Here is a 27,869-nt window from a genome sequence, read left to right as displayed (position 1 = left end):
GCAACCTCCCTGCACCAACTGTCCAAATAATCCACGTTGTAGCTAGATAGCCGTCAAATACAGACCAACAGTAGCTAGCAGTTAGTATATTAAAGTCAGAATCCCACAATTGACTCTTTGCTCTGACCAGGGTCCGACAACAAATCCAGCTCTGCTCCATAGACTCTCATGCAATGGTTTCAGATGTTCTTCATTTGCGGGCTGGTATGGTGGATTTCAAGCTAGTCATGGTTAAATGTTACGTTTTTTTCCGTGACTCTGACAGTTTGATGAAGTGGAGTGGGGGGCGGGGCTTAGCAAAGGGTTAATTGTACTATCTTAATCACTCTGATCAGGATCTTTGGTGCATTTGGGGCTGAGCAGCAGCTTTTCCTTTCAGTCTGTGTTACTCTAACATTCGCTGAGTGAGGGCTGTAAACAGCTGTTTGTGTGTGGATTGGGATATTGGAGAGGTCTGAAAGAGTGCGCTTCAACCAATTGACATAATAGATATACAACAGGACATGGGTTTGGCGCCTTGTCTAGTATCCTGTTGATCTGCAGTCGGGTGGCAGATGGGACAAAACGTCGGCATCAAAATTAAAATGCAGTGCTGGATTGCCAGTGTCAGACCCTGTACTGCGCCTCTCTGACAGCTGCAGCGCACATCAAAACACCCAAATAACTAATCGGACAAGAAGAAAAAAACTCACTGTGAAAAAAACATTTTGCAATGCACCCGCAAAAACATAGAATCCTGTGAATCTGATTGTATGCAGCTTCCTGAAAAACACAGCCAAACCTTTCAAAGTCACAGTTTATATGTCAAATGAAGTGCAAGGCAGCACTAGCTAACGCCACATGTACCTTCTTGAAAATCTGGAGTAGGACTGTGCTTGTTTTTCATATCAATAGAATCATCCGCTGAGATGGTGTCGGGGCTAATCACATCTTCCCTCCACTAAGCCTAAATTCTAAACCCCAACTCAGTCAATGTTTACACTGGCTCCCTTAATCCCTCTCCCTTTTGATGTTCCCTGCTGTTTGAATACAATCAATAAAATATACAGCAGAAAAATGCTCTCCTCTGCCTTCGTATTGGCTGCTTTCAGTAAACCAAAGCCACCAAAAAGATCTAGCTGCCATCCTTCTGATCTCTGGAGTCACCAAAAAGAGTAGATGGTATCAGTGGGTGCCCCCCTGCTATGCTCATGTATGCCCTGAGTAACTCCATATGCCAAGAGAGCTGCCAAGGGAGCGGACAGGCAAGCTCAGTGACTGCCAATCTGCAGATGCAGGAGCCGTCCACTCATGCATATTAAACCCACACCACCTGCTCGTCGTACATCACACCCTGCATTCTTGGTCGCAGGAATTTTAATCAACCGCGCTGACAGGAAGCCGCTCTCTTGTCCACGTAGCGGAATCGCTCGACTCCTCTCCTCACACTGCTGCCCGTTAAAGCTGGGATGGGAGATGCATGTTGATGTTGCATTTCTGCAACTTTCTTGAGTTAGCCGGAGAAAAGATCGGGATATAGGCGATGAGGCAGCGGGGGGGGGGGGGGGGGGGGGGGGGGGCAAAAAGACAGCTGTGCCTTTTTTAAAACATGACGATCTCCAATGGCGTGTCTTTCTTGTCAGCCCTCCTCTACGGTTGTCCTCTCAGGTGTGAATAGTCGCCTGCATCTTGTTGGATTAACCTAAAAGAGAGAGACAGAGGCAGAGAGAAATATTGCATCAATAACTTGTGATCAAAATGATAATGTTTATTGGTTTACGCAGTAAGATCAAAGCAAATCAGGCTTCCCAACCTTCCCTTTCGGCTTCCCCCCCCCCCCCCCCCCCCCCCCCTCTTTTCGTTTTTGATCTGTTTGCATGTGCAAAATGTATCTAGAGACGAGTGCTGCATAAAACAGTATTCTGAGTCATTTCCAATTCAAATATGTTTGTCGGGCATAAAGAGGGAGCATGCTGAATACCCATGGAAGGAAAATAGAAAAAAAAACAGACTTTTCACAGTGAAGTATTCTAACACAGCTGTGCAGTGATCATAGCACTGATAACACAGCAGCTCAACTCATCAGCATGAGGACATCTGCATTTTTTTAGCGTCAAGCGCCATGTCGGTGAAGATGTTACGGCAAGTAAATGAAGACACCTCTCAGTCTCTCTGCCAGTTTCTGCTGGCACAGCATGATCTTCTAGAAGCCCCAGGATAAAAATTTGATGGCATATTTTTAAAAATAGTTTTAAATAATTAAAAAAAGGCAGATGGAGACATGTGCTGCCAAGGCAGTATCAAGTGTGTTAACAGTTAGATGCACATTAACAGGCAAGCCAGCTATGCCACGTTTGATAAATGGTTTATTAGCGTTGTTAATAAATTGTTATGAAGAACAAAAGGGTTTTCATGAAAATGAATAAAATATTGTGACGGACACATGCTGTGCACGTACACACAGCTGCGCACACAGCGATAGAAGATCATAATCAGATCTGTAAATGAGGCCTTTGTGAAAATAACTAAAAATAATTATGTTGGATTTCTTTATTGGGTAATGTGGTTGATAATCAGTTTCTTTCAGTCAGTCTAGAATAGATTAAACGTTGAGGGCTTTAACTTCCTATTTTTTTTCTCATGAATAATCCAAGTAATATCTAAGAGTATTTGTGCACATGAAAGGATATCTTATGTTTTGTCAAAATGTCTGAGTACATCAGGCCTCATACACAATGCATGTCATTTGTAAGTCTATGTCTAGTCTCCATGAGAGCTCTTCACTACTTTCATGCATTCTTGCACATTTGTTTGCACGCGTTGTGTGTTTTTCATTAGTTTCACAGCCTCTTTCACGGGGTCCCATTTGTAAACAGTGATGAATTATTAATTACTTAGCCCTTCCTCAAGCAACACCCCAGGTAAGTACCCTACTGTATATTTCAGCAAAACTCTAGCAAGACTTAAGTTGTGTCTCATTTCTTGCGTGTCCCGTCCTGGAATCAAAATCAAAATTTTATGTCATTGCCATGTCAAAAGCACCAAAGCGACCTCCCTCATTAAATATACATTTGACAGATTCAAATGTATTCCTCTAGTTTCTGGTTATTCTGTTATTTGCTGTAAGTAATGGAGATAATGGCATCAAAGTACCTCACCCGCTTTTGAATATGAGGGAGAGGCACTCATTCCATTCTTAACAGCTTTTACGAGGTTCCCCCGGAGTGAATGGATGTATGTACACGGCTGCGCTCACGGTTTAGCTACTGTGATGCACACATTAATACGCTAAACATATCTAACACAACACTCTAACATAAATCATCATCATCCAAAAACAAAGAAATCTGTCACAAAAAAAAAGAAAAAACGTGGCAAAACCTTTGGAATCATTGAATCATTTCTGAGATCACAAGCAGCAATGTGTGTCACTCCTGGTGGCATATTATTATAATTACACAACAAATTGCAATCAAAGAATCAGGATGAATTATCTGTCTAGTCCCATGTTACTGCATGTCGGTTGCAAAGACAAATTAGCAGAGGAGAAATTGCTTCTAATAATATTGTTGTGTGTTTGAGCATTCTTGTAAACCTCATTACGGATTCCAGTCTTCAACAGAAAGTCAATAACATCCGACAAATAACATTTGGACCTTGATAGCCAAGAAACTGCTACAGGAGGATCTGCAGGTCCAAAGGAGTCACCGTTACCTCTTGTCACAGGGCCACTTTAGCGATCCGCATCTGATGCCGGTTGGCATTGTGGCTTCATAACCACGACTGAGTCAGAGAAATGTGCTACTGAAAAGGCAAATTATCTCAAAAAGCCCTCAAGGCAGCTTCAGAAAAGCACATTTCCAGAGATCTCGGTAATGATAATAATTTGACAATATGAGTCATGATAATTTTAAAGAAATTCAATCAATCTTATGCACCGCTCTGTGTTCCTTGTATTTTCTTAAGGGTACTTTTGTAATACTTCATTTCTAGCTTCAATGGCTGTAGGTCTAAGGTCTATCAAGCAGCCTAGCATTATTCACATCCATCCAATAAGAGGGGTAATCAAGTAATATAATAATGTTCATGAATAGATAATGTTTGATTCCAATGTGATTTCAAGCTTCAGAGTTTTTTCTCCCTCCTGCGGAAAACTGATATGAAAATTTCTCTGATTTCCCGTCCCCTTTATTACTTTTAATTCTTGAAGAAAACAAAAAAAACGGAGTGAAGTCTCGATGGACTGAAGTAGCCTAAATGGGAGCCACGTTGAACAGTGAAACTATATTGAAACATAGGTTTAAAAAACCCTCACACAACTCATGCAGTACATTCGCAGTATTTAAATCACTTTATTACAAAACCAGCTCACACTTGCGCTCATCCGAACAAGTCCAAAGTGTTTTGAATAGTAAGGTTTTGGCGAAGATGCATGTGTTTGGGAAGTACCGAGCACACAACTGGATAAATGAGACTTGGGTTATAGTGCACGAGTGCTGTGAGAGTTTATAAACTAATGTTTTGACAAAGTTTTGCTGTTGTTAAATTGCATTTCTCCGTTTTTTGATTCTATGTTCACTGGGGCAATCATTTTGTGGTTGAAGTATTCCTTTAAGAGCATGTCCCAGCTCCCCTGGTGTTTGCAGAGCCTCTTCTATTGAATATGCAGGTTATCTCTGAGAGTGCAGACACATTTCACCTCCAACAGAGGTATATTCCACCTCGCCCCACAAACGAGCCGAGGCTTCTAGTAGAGAGCCGTACAGGCGATTTGGACTTCCGGTACAGTCTCTTGGCTGTGGAACACTTACTCCATGTTGCGTGGGTTGCAGAGAGAAATTTCGTGGCCACTTTATGATCTGTTCGGGAGAAGAAGGGGTTTGGAAGTGTAGTTGTTCTGTGTACAATGGTCATCCAAGCTTTAATCAAGATTCAGCTGACACGGGGTGAGGAGATAATGTAGATAATTAAAACTTTTCATTAGGGGGTGAATTGTTCCCTTTAGGCTCGATGCATTTTTCATGTCTTCTGGGGTCTACTTTATTAACCTGCTGCTTTGGGCCCGTCACTGTGAACGCATTCAAAGTCCTTTTTAGTTTGTCTAATAATGCTTCTGGTCGATAATGACTAGACTCGAAAGGGCTTTTAGTGACCAAAAAGCAGTACTTTGGACTCCTGAATGTCTCCTGCAATGGAAAATGGAATTAGAATTAGGGGTGCAACAGATCACAAAACCCACAGTTCGGGGCGCATCATGGTTGTGGGTCACGGAACAGATAGCAAATATAGCTTTCACTGATACCTGATCGTCTGTGAGCCATGGAAGGTCAGACTGTTAGTGTGCTGTATATATTGCATCTTGAGGCTTTAAGATTGGACTAGAGTGAAAAAAATCTAGGCTACCCAAGATAAATGTCCCACCGAATACCTATCACTGGGCTGTCATGGCGACCAAGGCCGTGTGCTCTTTAACCCTGCTTACACGCAGCGACTGCCACCTTTAACCAACTGCAGTCGACGGGTTGACTACTATTTGTTTTTCAGGGACAGAAGGTCTCCCAAGGGTTGCCGTCTTGATGATCATGCAAGACATACAGTGCTGTGCATTATGTTTTCGTGTGTGTGTGTGTGTGTGTGTGTGTGTGTGTGTGTGTATTCTTTGTTTGCTACAAAGTGAGGACCACACGTTTTTGGGAAAGTGAGGACATTTTTTTTTTATTTCTTCAACACCCTGTTTGAGGGTTAAGACTTTAAGGCTTACGTTCAAATTAGGTTTGGTAATGGTTGGGGTTTGGGTTAGGCATCTAGTGGTTATGGTGAAGGTTAGGGTTAGGGGCTAGGGAATGCATCATGTCAGTATGTACTCACAAAGATAAATGTATAAGGTTGTGTGTGTGTGTGTGTGTGTGTGTGTGTGTGTGTGTCTGTGAGAGAGAGACATCTGACAGACACCACAGGGCTATGCCACCGTACATATTGACAATGGTTATTTGAAAGTATTGAACAATCAAGGCTTAAATAAGTCATTGTAGCACTTCCTCTTCCTTACTCTGCTGTATATATTATCTGTTGCTTTATTTTTCAAGGTCCTTCATTCATGCTCAACTGTTTTTTTTTCAGTTTATATATTCATGTATGCTGTTCATGTCACTGTTGGTTTGTGTGAAGCTGCAACGGCAGTATATATATAGCATACATAGTATGTTTTGCAATGTGTTGGGCCATTGTTCAAATATATAACTATTTTCATGATGCAGATTTTGCATGTAGGTGTATTCAGTATAGTTGATTGAACCACTGACCTGAGAAGATCAGAATGAGCTTTGTGGTGCCACTCAATCAAGCTTGACTAGCATCGTAAGCGCTAGTGTTAGCTTAGCTGCTATAATCAAAATTATGTTTTGCTTGAAAGTAATGCTTGAATCTGAGATTTTACAACATTTTGATTAAATCATTTTCCTGTTTTTGTAGTGGGCATGAGAAAGTCATACGCTTGGCACTTTTTTCATATCGTCTGAAAAGGAATCTATGCTTTGAAGATGAATCAACAGGTATCAGTTTATATAAATATGTTTGGTTTTTGGTCAGAATTTAAACCTGATAATTATCTTCCTCTCTTTAAAAAGATCCACTGATTAGAAATGTTGTCATTCCTCCTGCAGCACCTAAAGTGCTGCTTCAGTGAAGAAATAGTCATTGACAGAAAGCATTGTTAGGGCCAATGTGTTATCCATACCTACTGCACTGTAAATTGCTCTGAATATGGTTCTGTCCAAAAAGCAGCGGTGCATGATGGGTAAGCAATCAGCAGGCTCTCTCAGGACTTTCCCTTTACGTAGTAAGGCCTTCTTTGATGTGTGCTGCAGTAAACACAGGCAGTTCTCTCCCGACCAGAGTCTCCTGGGGGATAAGGCTCGGCACAAGAACACTAATGAGCACATTAGAAGGAAGCCATAGAAGGAAAATGCTACAGTTGTAAATGGAATTGTCTCTTCTGTTGTCTGTGCCAATGATGCACTGTCTACAGTAAGTGTATGTGTGCATATGTACAGAATATTAAAGATTGGTAATCTCTAGGCACATTATGATTCAATTGGATTCCGACTCAGAGGGCTACAATGCGATTATAAAAATGATTATCGATTCATCTTGATGAAAAAAATGTTCTATACATGATTTATTTTTTCTCACTGTGACTGTCTGCTATTTGTAAAACACTGCATATTTGTAATGATATAGAATTCAAAAACAGATGAATTTATTTCCACTATCTTTTATTAATTCTATATTAGTAACAAATAGAAGAGATGCGTCAACTGGAGGGTTACATTTCCAAGCATTGCAAAGAGAACCAACAGGAAAATAAATCAAATTGGGCCTGTAGCAGCATCCTCGTAGTAAAAACACAGAATGCAGCACGTTCTGAATCATCTGACATTAATGAAAAAAATGCCGTTATTCACTAACAAACAATATAGGCTTCTCTTCAAACAAATCCCAGTTATAGGCAATGAGCATTCAGTGTCAGCTCTCGTTAAAGAATAACGCTTTCAGGAATATGTGTTGAAACTATACAGTGATAAAGTGAGCGGTACTCGGTGACGCATAGCGTGTTCCTACCACCCTACCCGCTTTCCTCAGTCATTTGATTTTTTTAAAAGTCTGATCTGCTGTTTCCTATTTTTGCAGATAGCCATTGCTATGTCAAGGTGTGTATGTGTGTTTGTCACCGTTACACAGTCTGTTCATAAGGCACTAATAAATACGTTCCGTAGATCTCAAGAACACAGCATTTTTTCGCGTCAGCAACCAAGTGTGAGGTCTTTCGGATAAGCGGTTGTTGAGAAAACTGCAGGATAGACAGACAAAGACTCCCTCCATGTTAGTTGGATGCTTGTTTTATGGAATAAATACTGTGTGGTTTAAAAAGAGTTTGTTGAATAGCACTAAATGATCAAAGTTCTTTAGCAGTTGGCAAACATTGAAAATGTCTCAGTGCTTACCACAAAAACCCTTCAGATCATATATGCTGCACTGTACAGCATAATATCTGACTGCAGTCGCTGGCCCACTTTTAGTGCACTTTGATTGGCTGTATCTTTATGCATTCATAGAGAAGAACATGTAGGGCTGTGACTTTTTTTCGTTTCTATTACATACAAAATGGCATTGCTTTTGTTTGGATTTATTGTAACCTTTATCTTACAATAACAGGTCTACAAGTAGTCAAGTGCCTCCCATTTGCAATAGAGGTACATTTCAAAGTAAAATTAATCCTATATTTAGCGTAAACGGTCGGGCTTTTGAAGATATTTATTGAAAGCAGTTAAATGGTAGTGGCTGGGAAGGAGCCCTGTCCTCAGTATTCCTCTCAGATAAATGATCTCTCAAGCGTCATCTGAATCTGTGATCCCCAGCCAGTAGATTCCTTGAAAGTTACCAAGGGAATCGGCAATCTGGATTGCCTTTGTGCAGCGGGGAGAGCGAGAGACGTGGAAATGATTTCAAAGACTCCAGGATGAATCATGCTCAAACTGCAGCTGCCATTTAGTAGCACATTTTACTCCATGTTTTCTTTTTTTCACAGCTACCGAAGAGCCTGAGTTTGGGAGTGTTTGCTAGAAGCTAGCATTGCGAGGGTTTTATTCTGTAAAAGGCTTCATTAAAAGTGTTGATAAATGAACCTAACAGCAACTTCTATGTTTGTCATAATTAGTCATGACACTACGTCTTAATAATACCTTAGAGCAAGGGACACATCGTTTATCAGCTATTACCTCCATAATGAAGATGAAGATACATTTTTAAGTAAAGTGTGAAATGCATTCAGTGCTGGTTGGATGTCAAAATAAGTGCAAGAATCTGTCTTCTCTTAAAATGCTTCTCTTGGTGTGTTGGTTTGGATGTACTGCAGGGTTCACACTGATCTATTCAGGGTCAGCCCAACATGTTACATCAAAACATACTGTACAAACACACATTATCACCATTACGCTCTCACACGCTCAAGATACACTAATTGCTTTCCTTTCTAGTTTTTTACTTGCTCTATTGCTGATGGGAATATTTAAAGAACACAGCATTTCCACAGGATCCCGTTTGACAGGTGCTTGTTCAAAAGGGCCCGAGTTGTGGTTGCTGTGCTGCAGATTTTTTTACCATTTCTTGCCTGTCACCGTGATGAAACGGGAACCCATAAGAAATTGACAGCCTGTATTGCTCAAGGCCAAACATATCTGAGGCTGGCTTGTTCCTTGATGTGGCCAACAGGGCTAAAAGAGTGGAGGTAATCCTTTAAGACTTAAGAAGCAGATTTCGGAGAGGTTATCAGTACAGTCTGTTTGTCTGTAGACCTTGCACTTGATGAAGAAAAGTAGAGCATTTTTTTGTCGATTGACAGGTTAGGGACTTAGCACTTTTTAGTCTGTTTGAATGAAATAGAGAACATGCTGCTTTTTAAAGGTCAAATCATTATTTGGGTACTGGGATATATTGTTTCTTTTCGCTATCGCAAACTGTGAGATTGGGCTCAGACAGTTGAAAGAGAATATCTGTAGAAAACTACTCTTTAAAAAGTATCGATCTTTTTTCTTTATTGATGTGTTTTGTGTTCAGTTTAATGCTCAATGTCTTCAATAAAGATTTTTTTCCTTTCATTTCTTTTAATTCGCCAAGCAACAGAATATACTAAATGTAGCAGAACTGAGCACACTTAAATATCTGTTTATATATCGTTGTGAACATATTCAACAACCTTACAGCACATCACATATTTTCCTCATACCGTGCAGCCGTAGCACCGTTATACCACAGGGGATTTCAAAGATCAGCTATTCCAGAAATCCTTTGCACATTTAAAGAGTGCCATAATTCGTTTAATTTAGGACCACTCCATGTCAGCCTCCCTCTCTCTGAGTGGGAAACTGGCACATTCACTGTCTGATAAAAAAGAGAGCCAATACAAAAAAGGTGCTGCTGTAATGTACCTTGGAGCTTTGTGGGAGCTTTGTTCCTCATGAAGGAGATATATGGACACGTCATACATCATCATCGATTCCAAAAGTGCTATGTCACAGGTACCACGGTGACCTTGTGTAGTTCACATCCTACGCCTCCGCTCTGTCAACAACATATGACAAATGAAAATGACTGCTGTATTTGAACAGCTTTTTGCACAGAAAAGACTATACAGTAATAGTGCATCAGCAAAAGTCTTCTTCACTGATTCTTTGAAATAAGATAAGGTGACAGGTAAAAAAAAAACATTTTATCATTGATAAGATTACTTGCGACGCAGGAACTAAAAGAGTGTCTGCCTGACCTTGGCTTTTCTAATGTAAATCTAACAATAGTTAGACTTACAGCACAAAATCAATGCCCTCTTTTGTCACAAAAGCTCTTTCTCATGTGCTTGAACCTAAACCACTGACCTAAGTTTTGTATATAGGGTACCATTTCTCACTCATGGTCACTGCTGCTGTCTGAATAATAGATCCAAGGGACTACAAACGCCATGATAATTATTACCATAGACATGCGTACCACAGGGGGACGTTGTGTTCTATATTCTATTATTAAAGTTGCATCTCGGAATAGATAACCTTTTGAACATTACACTCGGGGAATATGTGGAATTAATAATACAAGATGTAATCTGTGTCTTTTAAAGCCTAGAAAGTGAGAGTGTCAGCTCGGGTTCAAAACCTACTGTTATATGTATCACACTCTTAAGACTGATGTATAAAGAACTGATCCAAACAAATTATTCTAACTAGCAATCAAAAAGCAAGACATTCAACGGATTCAGAACGTAAACTTAAAAACATCCTTCTACAAAAAGGTATTAAAAAAAGAAAGAGACCCCAATGCATCTGAAGATATAATAGGAGCCACTACAAGTGGTTTAAATGATAGCTTCCAAAGTTTTGACTCTGACAGATGAGAGTCTTGGTTGGTCCCAAGAACACCACATATCTCTTTTTGTGTTCCCTCTGATCTCTCATCATCTCTTGGGCCTTACATGAAGAGCCCCCGGATTTATCGATCAATGGCCGTAAACAAAACATAGATTGAACCGGACAGTTGAGCAACACAAACGGATTACTGACTTTTTATTCCTCCACACGCAATTGGTCACTAGAGCCTCGGCGGAAAAAAAAAGGCCATTGGGCGGCGGCACTGCGGCGCACAGAGCAGATTGGGCAACAAAGACGTGGCAGACTCAGGAATAGAATGACAATGAGAAGAATATGGCGTGTGAGAGCGCATGTTTGTGCATTTAAACGGTGTGTCTGTGTGGGCATTATAACTGGATGAAAGCAGAATCCCATGTGTAATCCAATTGTATTGGCGAGGTATTGAGCGTAATACCAGTCAATCCAATTTTCAATGCTTGGTTACATGATGGAGTGCAAGAGCTTCTGAGTGATCATTTCCATGTTATTGTATACGTGTGTGTGTATATGCCTACAACACATGTGTACAGTTGAATGAATATCTGCATACAGATGGCGGTTGCACATGCTAGCTCACCATATTTATACATCACTGACAGCTGTGCATATTTCACAGGGTGGAGAACCCTGCATTGCAGTGTTTGTACATGGCAGTCATGCTCTTTATGTGAGAGCGACTCAGGGTTAGACTAGAAGAGGAGAATTAAAGCTACATCACCGAGCCCATCTCTCTCTGTTCTGCCTTGGTGTAGTGTTGTGTATTATCGTCTCACTTCCCTACAGCTGTAATGCATTTCTGTGTTTTCCACCTGTGTTTACTTAAGCTGCAGAACAGGAAATTCGCTAAGGAATTGTGGTTAAACAGCTTCATTTGAAACAAACGGCAAAACAGACAACAGGAGTGCAGTACATATATTTAATAAAAGCAACAAATACACCTAAAGCAGTACAATACTGACAACAATAATAATACTAAAGCATGTTATTCCAGTTAATAATGTGCGTTACACCCTTACTTTCTTTGTTGCATCAGGGCAAAGTCGGAAACCTTCAAAACAAAAATGCTAATTCTGTAGTCAGTAATGAAGAAAGTCATCTCCTTGGGCTATCTTGCCTTTAGCCCAATGAGAAATTAATCAACATTAAATAAAGTATTTTCTTCCAGTCTGAGCAGAGTGGTCATTTCAGTACGAAAATCAAAGAAAACCAAACTTTTAGAACCATAACGGCATGCCATGTACCGAGGCACATCAAAGGAATTATAGAAATTAGAAATATTCCTGTTTAAATCAGCAATGACTTAAATTGAAAAAATTAGAGAAATTACCTTTTTTCTTTCTTTTTTTTTCTATCCAATAGTAACTAAACCTGTCCTCTCTATCTTTTCTGTCTACAGCAGTGGCCCCCACACTTCCCAGTCTACGTTCAGAGGTGTTCAAGCCATGTGTGGAAGACAAGGACCTGGCCTTTTGTCTAAACGAGGGAGAGTGCTCCATCATTGAAACTGTGGCTGGGGTTCACAGACACTGCAGGTGAGTGTGTGTGTGTGCGTGTGTGTGTGTGTGCGTGTGTGTGTGTGTGTGTGTGTGTGTGTGTGTGTGTGTGTGTGTGTGTGTGTGTGAGGCATTTGGTTTCTCTTTCAGCATTGACGTTTCCTCTCTTTGCCCTTCCCTTTCAATCACTAACCTTGGGGTCATTTTCATTCAAGCTGCTCTTTTCATTCAAGCTCCTGACTGACTGTGTTGTTAGAGTGATGAAACACAAGAACATGGTTGGGTAAAATGCACCTCAAAATCACCAAATATCTAGAAGAACTCAAACCACTAATCGAGGAATCAGACATGCTTTGATAGGGCTTGGTATCCATATTTGAAATAACCCAGTATCAAGTAGTACCAAGTAGTACCAAAACTTCTCTTGTCAAACAATACCCGCATTGGATGCTTTTTGTACCCAGATCGAGAAAAGAAGTACTACTTGTATGGTTTTGCTTGCAGCCGATCACTGCAAGCGTCCTCTGATTTAATATGACATGTGATTGGCCCACTACGGCAGCAGCTACAACCCATACCGTCTGTAGTGTGGTGAGGTAGAAGCGCATGTAGTTGGCGGAGAAGGCAGTTCAGCGTGAAAGCTTGGAAGTATGGCTATGTTACACGCCTGTGGTGTCTGATGAAAAGAAATCATGATTTTTTTTAACGACACCCAGCCCTGCAGTAGATGCAGCTGATCCTCCCAATCCACAAAATCAAATTACACAAATTGGAAAGAACTGTTTCCATGCAGATCCAAGTAGGAAGCCCACGGGGAGCAAATTTGATCTGACTGTGTCTTTAATTTGGTCCGACAAAACTTTTAATAGTGATAGTAGTCTTTTTCTCTCTGGTATAAATGTATTTTAATGGAAGGTGTTAAGATGGGACTCTTGCGAGATCTTTCTTTGATCTTACTTAAAAGCAACAGAATTTGTTCTTATTTTTGGCAATTTTCTTTCCTGTTCTTTTTTTCCCTCTAGTTTCACTCAGGCAGTCACTCAAAGCCGGAACCCGGTAAATACAGTAGAGGTAACTTCTCTAAATAAAGCCTTAACCGCAGGGAGGCTGGAAGCCAGTTCGAGGTGGGGGTCTAGAGAGAAAGATGACGTCATGCTAAATGATGCTTGACATTCATGTTTATTGCATTCATTTGAATGGCCAGGATCATTTATATTAAATAGTTATTAACAACATTTTACAAACATTTCCAGGTCTCCCCTGGGTTTTTAGAGGGCTTGGGTATTGTGCAGTTGTTGGGGTTTAGGAACACACAGTACTGTATGTCAAAGCAGCCCCTGCTATACACAGTCAACAACACGGAGCACTGGCTGAAGCTAATGAGAAGAGGGAGTGAGGCAGTGTATGGGTGACCCACAACCAGGTAACCATAGTTTATGATAATGAAATACAGTAATAATACCATTTCATACAGAGGACGAGTCTGTACCGATGCACATTCACCCTGCAGAGGTTCATATGAAATATACTGTATATATATTTATATTATATATACAGTATATATATTTTTGTATTGCCATGGTAGTAAAACAATAGGCCTACAGAAAAATACAGGGGATGCTGCAACAACCGTGGTGATGCTTAGCTGACTTCGACACAACTCATAATGAGGCAGGCATAACTAAAATGTTGTCAATTACCTGTATTCAATGTAATTCAATCCTTTCTATTGCCTTTGACAACCTATCTGCCTGCATTATCAAGCAAATATCATTTATCTGACAGCTGGTTATGTTTCTGCATATTTATCATGAGAGTAAGCAAGCTTTGTTTACATAGCACTCAGAGCAGAAAAAGCAAAGTGGTTTAAAGATAGTGGAAAAGAGGAGGTATGTACACGACAAAAAGTAAATAGCATAACATAATGCTTATCAATCTTTTTGAGCAGCATATTCAGTCACATTATCTCTGTCGTTTGAGCTAATAAAGACTAGGTTTGTGTTTACTGCAAGAGCCACACTCATGAAACAGTATGCGAGGAAAGCATTCTTATTATTGATGTGCATGTGATTGTATGTGCATTGTAGATTTATGTGCATACATGCACCCTTCATTAGTGGGTGCCCGTTCTTGCTTGGACCTTCAGCTTCGCTCTTCTTTGTATATTGCTGCATGTCTGCTTCCCCTCACACCCTGATGCACCACCCACTTTAACTCAACTCTGTTCACTTTAAAAATACATCACTTTAAATATACATGATAAGATATTTTCTCTGCAGGGTGAGTTGTGCTTAATGGTGCTGAGTTGAAAAACAGCTCATCAGTACACCTACCTGGAATTATAGAGGCATAAATCTAAATGACGCATCAGTCAAGCTTCTTGGAAAAGTAAATGTAAAATAAAAAAGTGTTTCAATCAATTAACCAGATAGCTTAAATGTATTTGAGTATTATTTGTTTTTAAATATATGTATTTGTAAAGATAGTAAAGTAAAGATGTAAAGAGAAACACATACAGTTTGGTTGTAACTAGGTATACAAAAGGGGAAATGATATTAGTGGATGGCAGAAAACAATACTGGTTAAGACATGCTGATAATATAGTGATATATCATTTAACTGAATGGTGATAGCTGAGACTCAGGAAGGAGACTCAATGTGTGTCTCATGTCATGTTACGGTGACGTAACAATTTTGGAACGTCCCACCTTGAAACCCTGAAGAAACCCTGAAGACTCGCACTGTAGCAACTGCCCTCTGGCAACATTTCTTTTCAAATTTTCAGACTGTATAAAATATGGAAGAAGTGTCTGTGACGTCACCCATGAGTTTCAAAAGGTGGATTTACAATTTACAGGTTCATCATGTGATGCCATGGGGCCTCCAACTTTGAATGCAGTTCTCTTAAAGCTGCATTCAGTTATTTTTAACCACTAGGTGACAGAGAGTTTCCAAAACAGTCAAATTAAAACAGTTGAACTGAAAATCAAATCTTTAAAGCAGATAAACTTCCACAAAATGATTCAATTTTATGTGCTGCAGTCTCCCATAAATACCAGAAATCATTTAGTTGCCCTTTTCCCTGATAAACTAATAACTAATAAACAGTTATCTACTAACAAATGTATCAGAGGAACATCATATTCTTTCTATCTACCTGCAGAATTTAATTCCATGATTCAATCGTCTCTTGTGTCTTTCACCAGCTCCTGATGAAACTATCTGTCTTTTATTGGCTCGCTAAATGTTCGACTCTCCTTGCAAGCCTTTTGTTTACTACAGATCTTCGCCATTTCATGCGGAGCAGGCAGCATACAGTCGGCTTTTGAGAGTTTTTTTAGCTGAAAATCGCAGCCCACGTTTATATTTTTTAGGGGATTCAACCATATGGACTGTCAGACCAAAACAATGAGCTGAAGACTGCAAATAGCAGTAGGTTGGCTGCTGTGCCATTACTGTATTCACACTACCCTGAGCACAGTGTTGTCCTCTGTTCTTCTTCCTATCAGAGATACAGTGCTTGGTGATAAACCCAGATATTGTCCATCCACATTTCAGGATACAACTAACAAGGAAAAAGTTTTAACATGACCAAATATAAGGCAGATGATTACGCCGATGTTTTCGGTGGAAATACAGCAGTTGATCAATCATCCCTCCAAGCACTGGCCGGATCAGCGTCCTCATGGCAATAACTGCTGATCTCTCCAGTCTGTTCTAAAGTACAGAAAAGCTAGAGGTATAACGATCGCTGCTTCCTCTGACGTCATCTTCTCCTCCAGGCCACAGTGCAAAGAGCATAATAGATGGTTGGATGTTGACAAGTAAAGATGTCAGGCCGATCTTTAAAGACTTGAATCATTGGATGGGAACACAGTTTTCAACTTGGGAATCAATTTATTTTGTTATGAAACATTTCCTTAGCTCTCCTCCTCCTTTCTCCCCCCCTCCCCCTCCTGCCGGATATTCATGTTTGCCAATGCTAATAAGGCTCCCAAAATAAACATGCAAATGTGAGTTTAAGACCTACTTCCACACCAGAGCTGTGGCTTCTGATACACTAAATACCCCCAAAAATGTACAATAACTCAAAGATCTTGTGGTAAGTGGGGCACACATAGAATGTTCACTGTACCAATGGCAACTGTAGAAAGTACACTGATTTCTCAATCAAGGATTTTTAAACCAAGCCGTTACTTCAGAGCCCTGTCACATTCCCTAATATTTCTAAGTTTCATGAGGAGGAAATCAGTCAGTAAAATCAGTTAAAGATCAAACCAAATCATACGGTGGATTTTATATGAAGATGCATAAATGTAATTTAAACAGTCTTTAGATTAAAGGTGCAAGATAAAATTAATATAAAGTAGTTGACCCACAATATTGTCATACATTTAAAACGTTTTTAGCTCTGTGGCTCTTATTGCTTCCATTGCCCCCAAATTCTCCCATAAATAGTACACCATGAGTCAAGTCATTGAAAAGCAATGCTACAGCAATGCAGTGTCCGTTTACTTCATAGAAATCTAAAAATAAGGAACACGTCTCAATTGGAACATAAAGCAGCAGTTGCCACGCAGTGCAAACCATGAAGAGCTGTAAATCTCAATGTTAGTCCTGTGTAGATGCAGATCGATATCAAATCTGCCCCCAGGAGGAGGAGAAACATCATTTTGACGTGCACTTCTGATAGCAAAGGAGAGACTAAGATGATGACACGCCTTCCTTTTTTGCTCCAAGATGACAGATTCATTAAGGGCACAAAAGTAGAATGCGCATATTATATGAAAATATGAAAAAGTTAAAGGTGGAGGAATGCATTATGAGGGAGTGTAGTAGAGCTGGCTGTCACACCCAATCAAGTCACCTGTTTTTATATTCTTGTGTTCAGAAGCGCAGCACTCAGACAGATTTGTGATGGTGAGTCTGGAATAAAACAAGGCCACTAAAGCTCCTCCCAAAGGGCAAAATATGTGCCAGAGGTAGAGAATCGCCACCAAATGAAATTGACATTGGAAGCAATAACACATGTTCCTGTGATCCTACGAGAACTTTTGCCCAGTGTAGGAATTCAGTATGTGAAGAGACAAATAGAGCCTGCGGCAGACTGTTGGGACACCTTGGCTGTGCCGGTGCTGCGTGGACCTGCCAATGCCTGACAGTGCCATAGAGGATACAGCTAGCTCCACAACTGTCACTCCATGCGTAACGTTGCATGCCGATGGTTCTGGGTGGAATAACAATCGCAACACACAGCCACAAGTGTATTCATTTCTGAGAACGATTTAAGATATTTTTCTCCAGATGAGGGATTCAAGTTAAAATTACCCTTATCACGTATCATCTGCAAAACGTTTGAAAAGGATTTGTTTTATATATTTCTTTTTGAAGAGGAAAATAGCATATGACTGTGCCTTGCACCATGCACTTTTGATGTGGTCTGCATAGATGGGCGGTACAAGGGCACATTATGGTAGTTATTAATGTCCGAATCTCAGTGCTGCATAATCGCTACTGACACAAACCGCATTGTGCATTTTCTTCCACTTAAGCACAGCCAAATTCATGGCAAATCAGTGCATTATGTGTGGTGTGTTGTGCGCTTCATTTTGGATCAGCATGTTTATAAAAATAACGACAGTGCCGCGTTGAGTTGTTAGGAGGTTAATTGCTGGTGCAAAGAGTAACGCATTGGTGTGAGGTCTGCGAATTACAGGAGGGCATGTGTGTAATTCAGTGAGTCAAAGCTTGCCAGAACCACTTACAGTCCTCCGAGAGCCCAAGACAAAATAGGACCTTGTGGCCTCTCATAATATCTTATGAGAATAACTGTGTTGTAATTGATCATTCTGCATGGATGCCCTTCATTCAGCTCAGCCCTTATTGATGATATGCCTCAGCCTGAGTAACATTCTTTCTGCATTTTTCAATACAATTATTTCTAGCAGGTTGTAGTTTAAAAATATTGGACCTGTTCAGTGATGCAGGCTTTGACTTTGATGTGAGGGCTCAGCAGTATCGGTGCGACGTGTGCTCAGCAAACCAAAAGCATGCAGTTAGCCACGGGTGGGAGGTATTGTGGAATATATTACTCTGAATGAGGGTGCACTGCAGCTTTGGCCGCCACCTGCATTGTGTTGTGTTTTTGTGACACACAGCAAAGGTTTTAACTTTCAGGTATTGAGAAGCTGTGTATGCTTTACTCGGGGAAATGCAATACATTCTTGGTTGAGTCTTCATGTACACAAATAACACCTACTTATTTACAGAAAGTAAAGATCTTTTTTTCTGATTGAAATGGAAAAGATTTGTCTTGCAAAATTCAGCAGCAAAAACGGTCTTCCTTCACGGAAAATACTTTCAACAGAATGTTTCCTAGCTTTTGACTTTGTATCAACAGCACAGGCACACTTGTGTTGCACAGATGATGCAAAACTGCTGCAAGTTGGCTTTATAGTTGAACCAGCTTGATGCCAGCTTGCCAAAGAGAAAAATAAAGAGGAACAACATTAATTGGAACAAGCTTTGTGTGTATCTCTACTATTCTTTCATACGCATAAACCATTATAATAGGTATTTTTCATTTTGATTCCGGTGGTAGGACCTGTACATGAAATTGATAATATCTTATAAGGAGATGCAGGTTATATAGAACACTTTAAATGTGGATGTAATGATCCTGTGTTAAAGGGTGTTTCCTTTTGATGAAATGGAAAACGTTATTAGGACAAATTTGGCATTAATTAAAGGTGTATTTAAATTATAAGCAAATGGAATTGACCTGCCTTTTCTGTCAATTTAGATCCTTACCTATTAATGACAATATAATTGTCATTAAACCAGAAATAGAGATGTTCTTCTGCCTTTAATAACGAGTATTATACAGCAGAAGAAAAAGTCCGCCGTGCCTATTGGTTTCTTTGTGTTTAACCATTGCCTTTCGATAACCGTGCGTTTTTAATGGTTCAGCTTTCATTCTCTTTAGCATGGAGGATGAAACACTCTCCTGTCTCTGTGTGAGTGCATCTTTGTGTGTGCATTAAAAGCCTGGCAAAGCTCAAGGTAGCTCGTGTCTACTATTACCATGGTAACTTCTTCCCTCATTAGTGTGAGGCCAGAAGCAGAAAAAATATAGTTGTTGACTGACTTATAGTGCACCCGGCTATTGCAGTTACGTTCAGATGCTCTGTCGCCGCTCTGCATTGTACACATTGTGCATTGATTCTGATTAATCAGATATTAACATAATTGCCACCTAATGGTATGAATGACATGCTGTGGTGAATAATTCATGACACAATTTGCACATTGGATCGCTTCGAACAGAGCGATGCTGACATAACATTGTGTTTTACGTGTGTAAAACCCTAAAACGTCAAAACCCATCTTTGCAGATTGATAGCTAGCTAAACCAGTATTTCATGAGCAAAGTGCTAACACTGTTTGCGTGTGCGCGTGTGTGCGTGTGTGTGTCAAACCAAATGCCTGAGGGGACGTGTTCATCTACCCTGATGAGGAAGCACATGAAATTTTAAAAAAAAGACGATGCCATTCTCTGGTCCCATGAGGAAAAGAGCTATTGTTTGCTGTAGGGTTAAGCTTAAGGATAGGCCGAGTGAGTGTGTTCGTCTTCGTCTCTGTGAGCCCGTTAATGTTTTTTTCCCCAGGACCCTGGAGACGTTGGCAGCCGTATTAACAGAATCTGATATGACAAAATGAATCATATAAATGAAGACCAGAGCCTCTTAACTTCCCCTTCCTGTTTTTCTGCCTCTCATCTTCCTTTTTCTATGGGGAGCATGTTCAGCGATTAAATTGTCACCGCACCGTCAGACCTTGACAGGCTGCACTAATCCACGATGCCGTCGCCGCTCTGCTGATCCATCCTGCTAGGGAGGACGTTCTCCAGGCTTAAAGCCAATGGGCCATGTCCCCCACTACCCCACCCTGATCCTGTATTAACGCAACACAATTATAAACGTGGGAGCAGACTTACCTGTTGGCAACATCCCATGACAGACCCAACATCTTGTCTTGGAACTGACTAGAGTTGGCACATTAAGTTTGTAATTCAAGTTAATTAATCAAGAGATTTTTTTTTTAAATAGACTAAGGTGCATCTTCTCCTTATCTGACCAGCAACAAGACAGTGTATAGCGTTCATTATATATGAGCTACTAATAACAAGCATACTACTGTAACCACCGTCTCAGCTCTTTCAGTAGATTTTAGTTTCTGCCAGCTCGTCACAAACACTGCAGATGAAAGAAGCCTGTGTCCATATGACGCTAATTAAGGCTGCCTTGTTTTTCAAGCTACAAAACATAAGAAGCATGGCACAGTCGTGTTGTCAAGAAAACCCGCCATGCTTGCAGACAATTAAAACGTTGCAAGGTTTTGGTCTATAATTTACTATTTTACATAACAGCGTTTATTTTTTTAAAGGTGCAAGATCCAGGACTAGAAGCAGTTTCATTTCCTCCCAACGGCTCTCAGCATGTAGAAGGCGAGCCGGCAACTCAAAGCTAACGATGCTAACCGCACTAATCGCAAACTACAGCGAAAGCGCGACAGAGCTAACGATGTTAACCTGAGGGGGAATTCGTGGGGTCGGTCGTGACTGCGTTCTCAGCTGTAACCGCCGTATTAAAAGGAGCAGCAGCCGTGAGCTAACTGAGGCACGCTCACATGCACTGAGATGCACTAACATGCACTAAAAGCACGTGCAGACGCTCGGCTAAGTTAGCGAAGCAAGAAGAAGCTCGATTAACAACACACAGAGGGAGAGCGGCTTTGTTTTGTGCTTAGCTAGACGTTACTCCACTATGTCTAAACATAGCAAATAGTTGTTTGCTGCAATATTAATTATCAGAATGTGAAATACAACTCCTTTAAGTATATTCAATTGCTTCTTTGATTCAACAAGCAACACATTCTTGTTACAGTAGTACAAGGTGCAGTAGTGTTTCCATAAATAATAAAACCAACCAAACTCAAATTCAATACATTTTCGCTTGAAAATCATTGTATACTGTTAATCCTTTTTTACTTGAGGACCTACTTTTTTTAAAGCAATATGAACCAAAGGGGGATTTGTCTGGCAGCGGATTTGTTTTCCTTTGTGGCAGTACTGCGAGTGGCCACTGGGACAAATTGTCAGCAAAGATGAGTGATGCCGCCGTATTTAGTTCTCTTAATACATTTATTGTCCCCGAGTGTAGCTGGCATTCAAATGTCAGTCACACACACTATCAATATAATTGCTCATACAGACGCATAAAGATAAAGAAGTTTCCACAACCTATCTGTTTTGAAAAGAAAAACAAAGGAAAAATAAGCTCAATTGCTGCAAAATCATGATATAAATATTTCCTCCCACAAAAAGTGAGGGGAACCAAAGTTTGACTCAAAGATTTTACCAAAGGACTAAGCATAAATACTCAGGCTGCCACTTTGAGGCTGCCATGTTGCTTCTGACAAAAAAGAAGATGCATTGACATAAAACGCATTTATTTCAATGCATATTACCCCCCCCCCCACACACACACACACACACCCTTAACAGCTATAGAGTGTCAAACGTATCATCCCTGTATGTTTCCACATTTACAAATAGACATTTCTGAAGAGAACTGTGCACAATCACAGTTGCAGAGCTTAAGAGGATCACAAACAAAATAACAGGCAGACTCCCCACACAGCATCTCTCAACACTCTCTCTTCCCGACATCAAATGCACGCTAAGACTTTCGATAAAGTAATGACAGAGCATTTGGATTCACCCACCACGCAGAGACTCCATTGGATTTGAAGGAAGCCGTGCAGCCTCAGTTAGTTGCCTGTAGCACTTGTCGTTTAATTTTGAGCCCAGCTGGTGAAGGATAACAGCTGCTTCTCATTACTGATGTTTAGTCTAAATGATTTTCAGCAGTGGACACAGAATAGAGACCGTATAGCGGCATCATCATGTTTGAACACAGAGACACTTAGACAGCAGACTTTGATATCTCTGTAGCCAACACATGCAGATGGGGTCTCTGCAGGTTTTCCGAAGGACTGCCTACTGAGCCTGTTACTTTGTCATCAGGACGAACCAGATAGAGGAGGACAAGAAGACAGACAGACAGACCCGTTAGGTGGATTGTGGTAGAAGGGAATCAATGGAGGATAAGGATGTCGCTTCCTCCCATCCCAGGGGTATCAGTTGGTCAAATCTTTCAGATCAGGAGTTCAGGTTCAGCATAGACCTTGAAACATGTGCTACCACGTTGCTAATGATTGTCATCTGTATTCCACCAGAGGGGGTTGCACTGACTTCATCATTACAAGTAGAAACGTCATGTAAAAAAGTGACATTTTTATATTCAGCCTCTAGGAGTTTTTTGATTGCTGCTCTACTGTGGTATATTGGTAAGGAGGTCTAAATACGTCTGTGTGTGCCTAAAGGAAAATTCTATTTATATGGAAAGATGTTGGGTTTTTTTCATTTTTCATTTTTCACCAATTAGCCTTTATCGAGGGAAAATCAAAAATAATGAGCCTATGTTCTTCAAAATATTGCCTCCTCTATTTTCTCCCACAGTCTTCCTCACTTTGTCCCTCTGTCAGAAGTGAAGTACAGAAAGACACAGGCCTTCTTAGTAGCATCTTTACCGACGTCATCTCTGCTGCGGCTTGTGTGTTTTATCCTCAGAAGGGTGTGAAATAAAAAAATGGGATCAGTTAGTTGGGGAAACTCAAGCCAGAGGATTCAGCGACATCAGGAAAGGAGAGGAGATCACCTGCAAAAAGGAGATAGAAAACATCAGAATACAACAGTTGGTGGTGCTTATCCAGGGTGATATTTCATCATCAAATGATCTGACGTGATTCTTTATTTTTCCTGATATCTTCGTTATGCGTGGCATGTTTTCACAAGAGGGTTTGTTTTGGAATTCTTGCACCGAGAGAACTGTCCATGTTTATTGATAGAACGCTCCGGTATTGAATTAGAATGTCATTAAGTAAAGTAGCTAATGAAAGTAGACAGAGAGAGAGGCAGAAAGAAATCCCTTTGTTCCACCTTAACCTGTCTCAGGCTAAAATCAATTATCAAGCGACAGACTAGTTTAATCCATGCGGGAAACAACAAGCAACGTGGGGATAAATATTCATTTGTCAACACAGATGAAAACCATTCTTTCTTCTAATGATCACGCCAGTCAACCCAGGTACCATTACACTGACTGGCGCGAAGATAAACGGGCAAATTCCTCTTCAAGTTGATCATCGTTATTATTAGAAGTTTTAAAATTGTGTCTTTTTCTTCTTAGAAACGATATGAGTACATGACAGAGATTATCTTATAACCAGCAGCCTGCACTGCTGAGTCACACACATCTGGTGTTACCACAGTAAATTTAAAGTTTAAGCACATCATGGTTTTGAAGCTAAGCCGTCTTATCTTTGTGCACATCTCAGTTGCTTTTGGCATTCAGGGAGCCCTTTGTAGAAAGTTGTACAACGTATGTGTTTTTTGTGTCATGACAAATTATTTAACATGCATGGTGGTGTGTAGGGAGTTTAAGGGAAGGCGAGTCATCTAAAGAGTGATGTTTTATGCTACATTGGTGCATTCATATAGGAATCTAAAGCAGAAAACAGGGCATAGGGTAACTATGAACAAGCGAAGAAGCAATTCATTAAGTTTTTAAAGGCCCATCCCCCTTATTTACTCTTGCCTGTCAAGCTTTCCACGCTCGCGTGCCGCTTAAGCAGTTTACGACGATAACGGGGGCATATTTGCCACTCTCTTTGTCATTTTTGAAACAACAGCTCATTGATTTCAGACAGAAGAAGACACAAGTATCCTTCTCAATTTGATCCGGTCACTGTATATTTTATCAGCTGCAGCTAGCTCTCTAATTAAAGGTACCAGGAGCTGTGTGCATTTGTTAAGAAATGCTGTCTCTAGCTGAGTTGTTGTAAAAGGAAATCTTAAATATGCACTTCATGGCTACATACGATGTTTTGCATAAAGATTATGAGCGCCAAGGTATATCCGCGCTCCTCTCCACGTTTTTTCAAATGGAAACGGCCACTCAGCTGTTAGCAAAAAGCAGTGACGTAGGTTACTAAAGTACGTTACTCAATAAGGTTATGAATAATGTGAACGATAGCACTAACTGAGTGAACATTAGCCATGCTACGTTTGTTAAAAATGTCATCATGCAGAAACCTACGCTAGGTCACGTGGGAAAAAGTGAAAAGAAATTATGGTAATGATCAAAGGTTTTTTGTATTTTACTTTTTATAGAGCGGGACATTCTGAACTCATTTATATAAAGAAACTCAGAATTGATCCCAAATAATCCCTGTGTTCCCTGTTACAAATGATCTCTGCTGAGATGGATATTGTAGCTAATGCTGCATGCTTCGCTTGACCTCTGCACAACCGTTGGCATGTTAAATAATGAACCGAGGAATTGCCTTGGCATCTGTGGGACTGCCCCGCACTGGTGATCTGTCAGTATGTTTTGGGTTTTTTATTGGCGATTGTGTTACTTCTGCTTAATTTAGTATATGTGCAGTAAGCCACAAGCTTATTTTCATTGCTCTGGAAACTCTGCAGTATCTATCACTGTCTCCCGGATCTCCTTGAGCAAAATTCAGAAAGACATGAAGTCCTTGTCACTGGCTCTCATGTCATGTCATCGCAAAATAAATAGCCCTCTTAACTCTATTACATCAAGTCTTAATCAGAGAATCAGAGTTATGTTTGCACTTTCAGTGATGAATGCCATTATAAATAGAGAATCCCATTATTTTTTTATTAGAAGGAGCAATATAAAGACCATCATTTTGCATTTACACAAATTTATCAAAAATAAAATACTCACCGGTCTTTGTGATTAATGCATGCTCAGACATGAAATCAAATAATAATGGGAAAACGGTAATGAAAGGTAAATACAACACTTCAAATGCTTACTGGTGACACAAAGCAAGTCATATCTGTAATTAATAAACCATGATATAAGGAATTATGCTTCTATGTTTTCAGTTGCCACAGAAAGTCTTTGATGGATGTCACCAGTCACTGCTATATTTGCTTTTTGTCTGCAACCAAGAAGTTATTTTCAGTTGAGGAAGCTGTCTAAACTTGTAACAAGAAACAGAGCAGAGTTGTCAAAGTCTGCGTTTTTCCAAATAGTTTGGTTGATACGAACATTTTACAGGAAAGCATGACAGTGATTACATGTTTTGAAATGCCTCAGGGTTTTTGGGATGTTGATGGCATTGAAGCTTTGTTGATATTTTCGTAGTGTGCCAGTCTACTGCTTGTCACTGCTATTTCTATTAATCTCAGTAGAACTCAGTTTATGAAAGGTCCTGCCATCTCTAATTAGATGTTGTCATCGTGTCAACAATCAAAGTCAGTATAATATCATGATATTTCGAGAGAAAAAAGAACATTGCCGAGCAACAAGGCTTTTATATGTTCCAACTTACTTCTTCTTGTTTTCAGATCCAGTATCACACTTTTTATACAGTTTATACAAGTACACTCATACAATCCTTTGTATAATTATTTAAAACTACAGGCAGTCGATTTAATGTTGGGGTCCAGAGTTGCGCTGTTTAATTATTATTGTTTTTTGAATAATGAAATAATGAAAGGCTTAATTAAATTTGTATTGTATTGCATTGCTGAATGAGTTGATCAGAGTTGTATGAGCCTGGCTGGATACAACAAATTAAAAGTAATTAGGTCGCCTTGACTGCTTGATTGTAAAGTACTGTGTTTTATCTGACACACACACACATGCACAGATAGAGAGAGAGAGATTATTCGAAATCCATCTTTAATCTTTCGAGTTCATTTGCATAGTATGTTACAAACACTAATAAAGAGACACAGTCTGGTGTAGAGGATGGGGGGACTAAATAAATAAAAACAAACAAACCTTAATTAATTTAATGACCTGGCAACTTTTTGTTAGCTACGTATTGGTCAAATCACCGGAAAGCTCCACAAACCTAAAACTTTTTTGGGTGTGTTTGAGTGATTTGAAACATTTTCTTTAATGTTTGTCAAGACCTCGGCACAAGCGGCAAGCTCAAACACACTCACACAAACACGAGCACATCCTAGATTTCAATACCCAGGAAGCTGTCATAAATGAGAACAGAAGGTTAAACTTTCTAATTGATGTCCTGAGCTTCCTTAATCACTGCTTGTGTGAGAGAGCAGAGACCTGGGAGAGAGTGCAACAGAGAGAAAGAGAGGTAGACAGGGAGAGAGAGGAAGATTAGAGTGTCTTGACAAGGAAATCCTTTCAAGTTTGTAGGTTTGAAGTGCTAATGACATGCAAATGTGTGTAAATGAGTGTGCTCCCACCCCCGACAACACTCGCTGAATACTTGAAACTGAGTGAAATTTTGGGCTGGTGTTTGTCTATAAATAGTGAAAGTTTGGGGATGTTTGATTGATTTTAACTCGCCAGAGGCAGGGAAAACTGGACGAACATCTTTAGCTCTATTCATCTTTGCTGATTTATCAATAAGTGTGTCTCACTTTCCAGATTTATATTAAATTAGCAAAATGTTTTTGTGACCAACATGCCTTCAGTGTACAGTGTCAGTGAATGCATTAATATGAAGTTAATAGTAACTTGTTGGTGCAAAGTTGACTTGAGTTATACTGATAGTGATAATCTGTCTGTATAGGAGTTTTTAAGTGTGGGCTTGAGCTTCTTGAGGCTGAACTAACTAGCTTAATACACAAAAGCCTATACAACTGTGTAATGCACGAGAACAGTTTTCCTACGTGTGACAAGCCAAATAAAGGGATGCATGAACAGATCAATGATCCAATTACCTTGCTGACACACAAATCCATAGACAGTGCGGAGAAAGATGGCATACTAATCCATTTTGCAGCAGTTAACAACTTTAATAAAAGTTTCCTTAAAACAGTGAGCATCTGTTTGGCAAAATGAGAGATAAGATGAGTTATGGTTTCACACGGAAACGGTAGAAACATAGAAAGTGCACTACGTCATGCCGGACAAGCGTATGCCCTTCTGCCTGCTCTAGGAGAAGTAACAATTATGCTACCCCTCTATTTGCAACGTGCTATACCGGCAACAACACACGAACGCCAATATTCCATATTCATAACGTAAATAGTGACGCCAGTGTGCTCACAGTGTCAACAATATTAAAGAGACCTGAGCGCTGCTCTTCTCTTCTGGAGCAACTGCGAGTGCCGCTAGCGTTGGCCACGACTTGAAGGTGCGCCATCATCCATCATCACAGGGGCGACTGTGGCTCAGTGGTAGAGCAGGGTCGTCCTACAATCAGTGGATCGGTAGTTCGATCCCCGGCTCCTCTAGTCCATGTCAATGTGTCTTTGGGCAAGGCACTTAACCCCAAGTTGCTCCCGTGCCTGCTGTGCTGT

At 40.2% G+C, this 27,869-nt stretch overlaps 1 protein-coding gene across 1 annotated transcript in view; it reads left to right on the top strand.

Moving 5' to 3' along the window:
• The window catches only part of nrg3b (neuregulin 3b), a gene marked incomplete at both ends in the record, with an annotated part of 176,592 nt that overhangs the window by 79,561 nt on the left and 69,162 nt on the right, over positions 1-27,869 (top strand). Inside the window, one exon of the mRNA XM_079182447.1 lies at positions 12,331-12,466. Within this exon, the coding sequence (XP_079038573.1) occupies positions 12,331-12,466 (136 nt within the window). The remainder of the gene's footprint in view (positions 1-12,330; positions 12,467-27,869) is intronic.

Source organism: Pholis gunnellus (genome assembly GCF_910591455.1).
Source record: "Pholis gunnellus genome assembly, chromosome: 21".
NCBI classification, from domain to species: Eukaryota; Metazoa; Chordata; class Actinopteri; order Perciformes; family Pholidae; genus Pholis; species Pholis gunnellus.
Note: the sequence above shows the minus strand (reverse complement) of the source record. Positions and strands in the feature narration are given on the sequence as shown.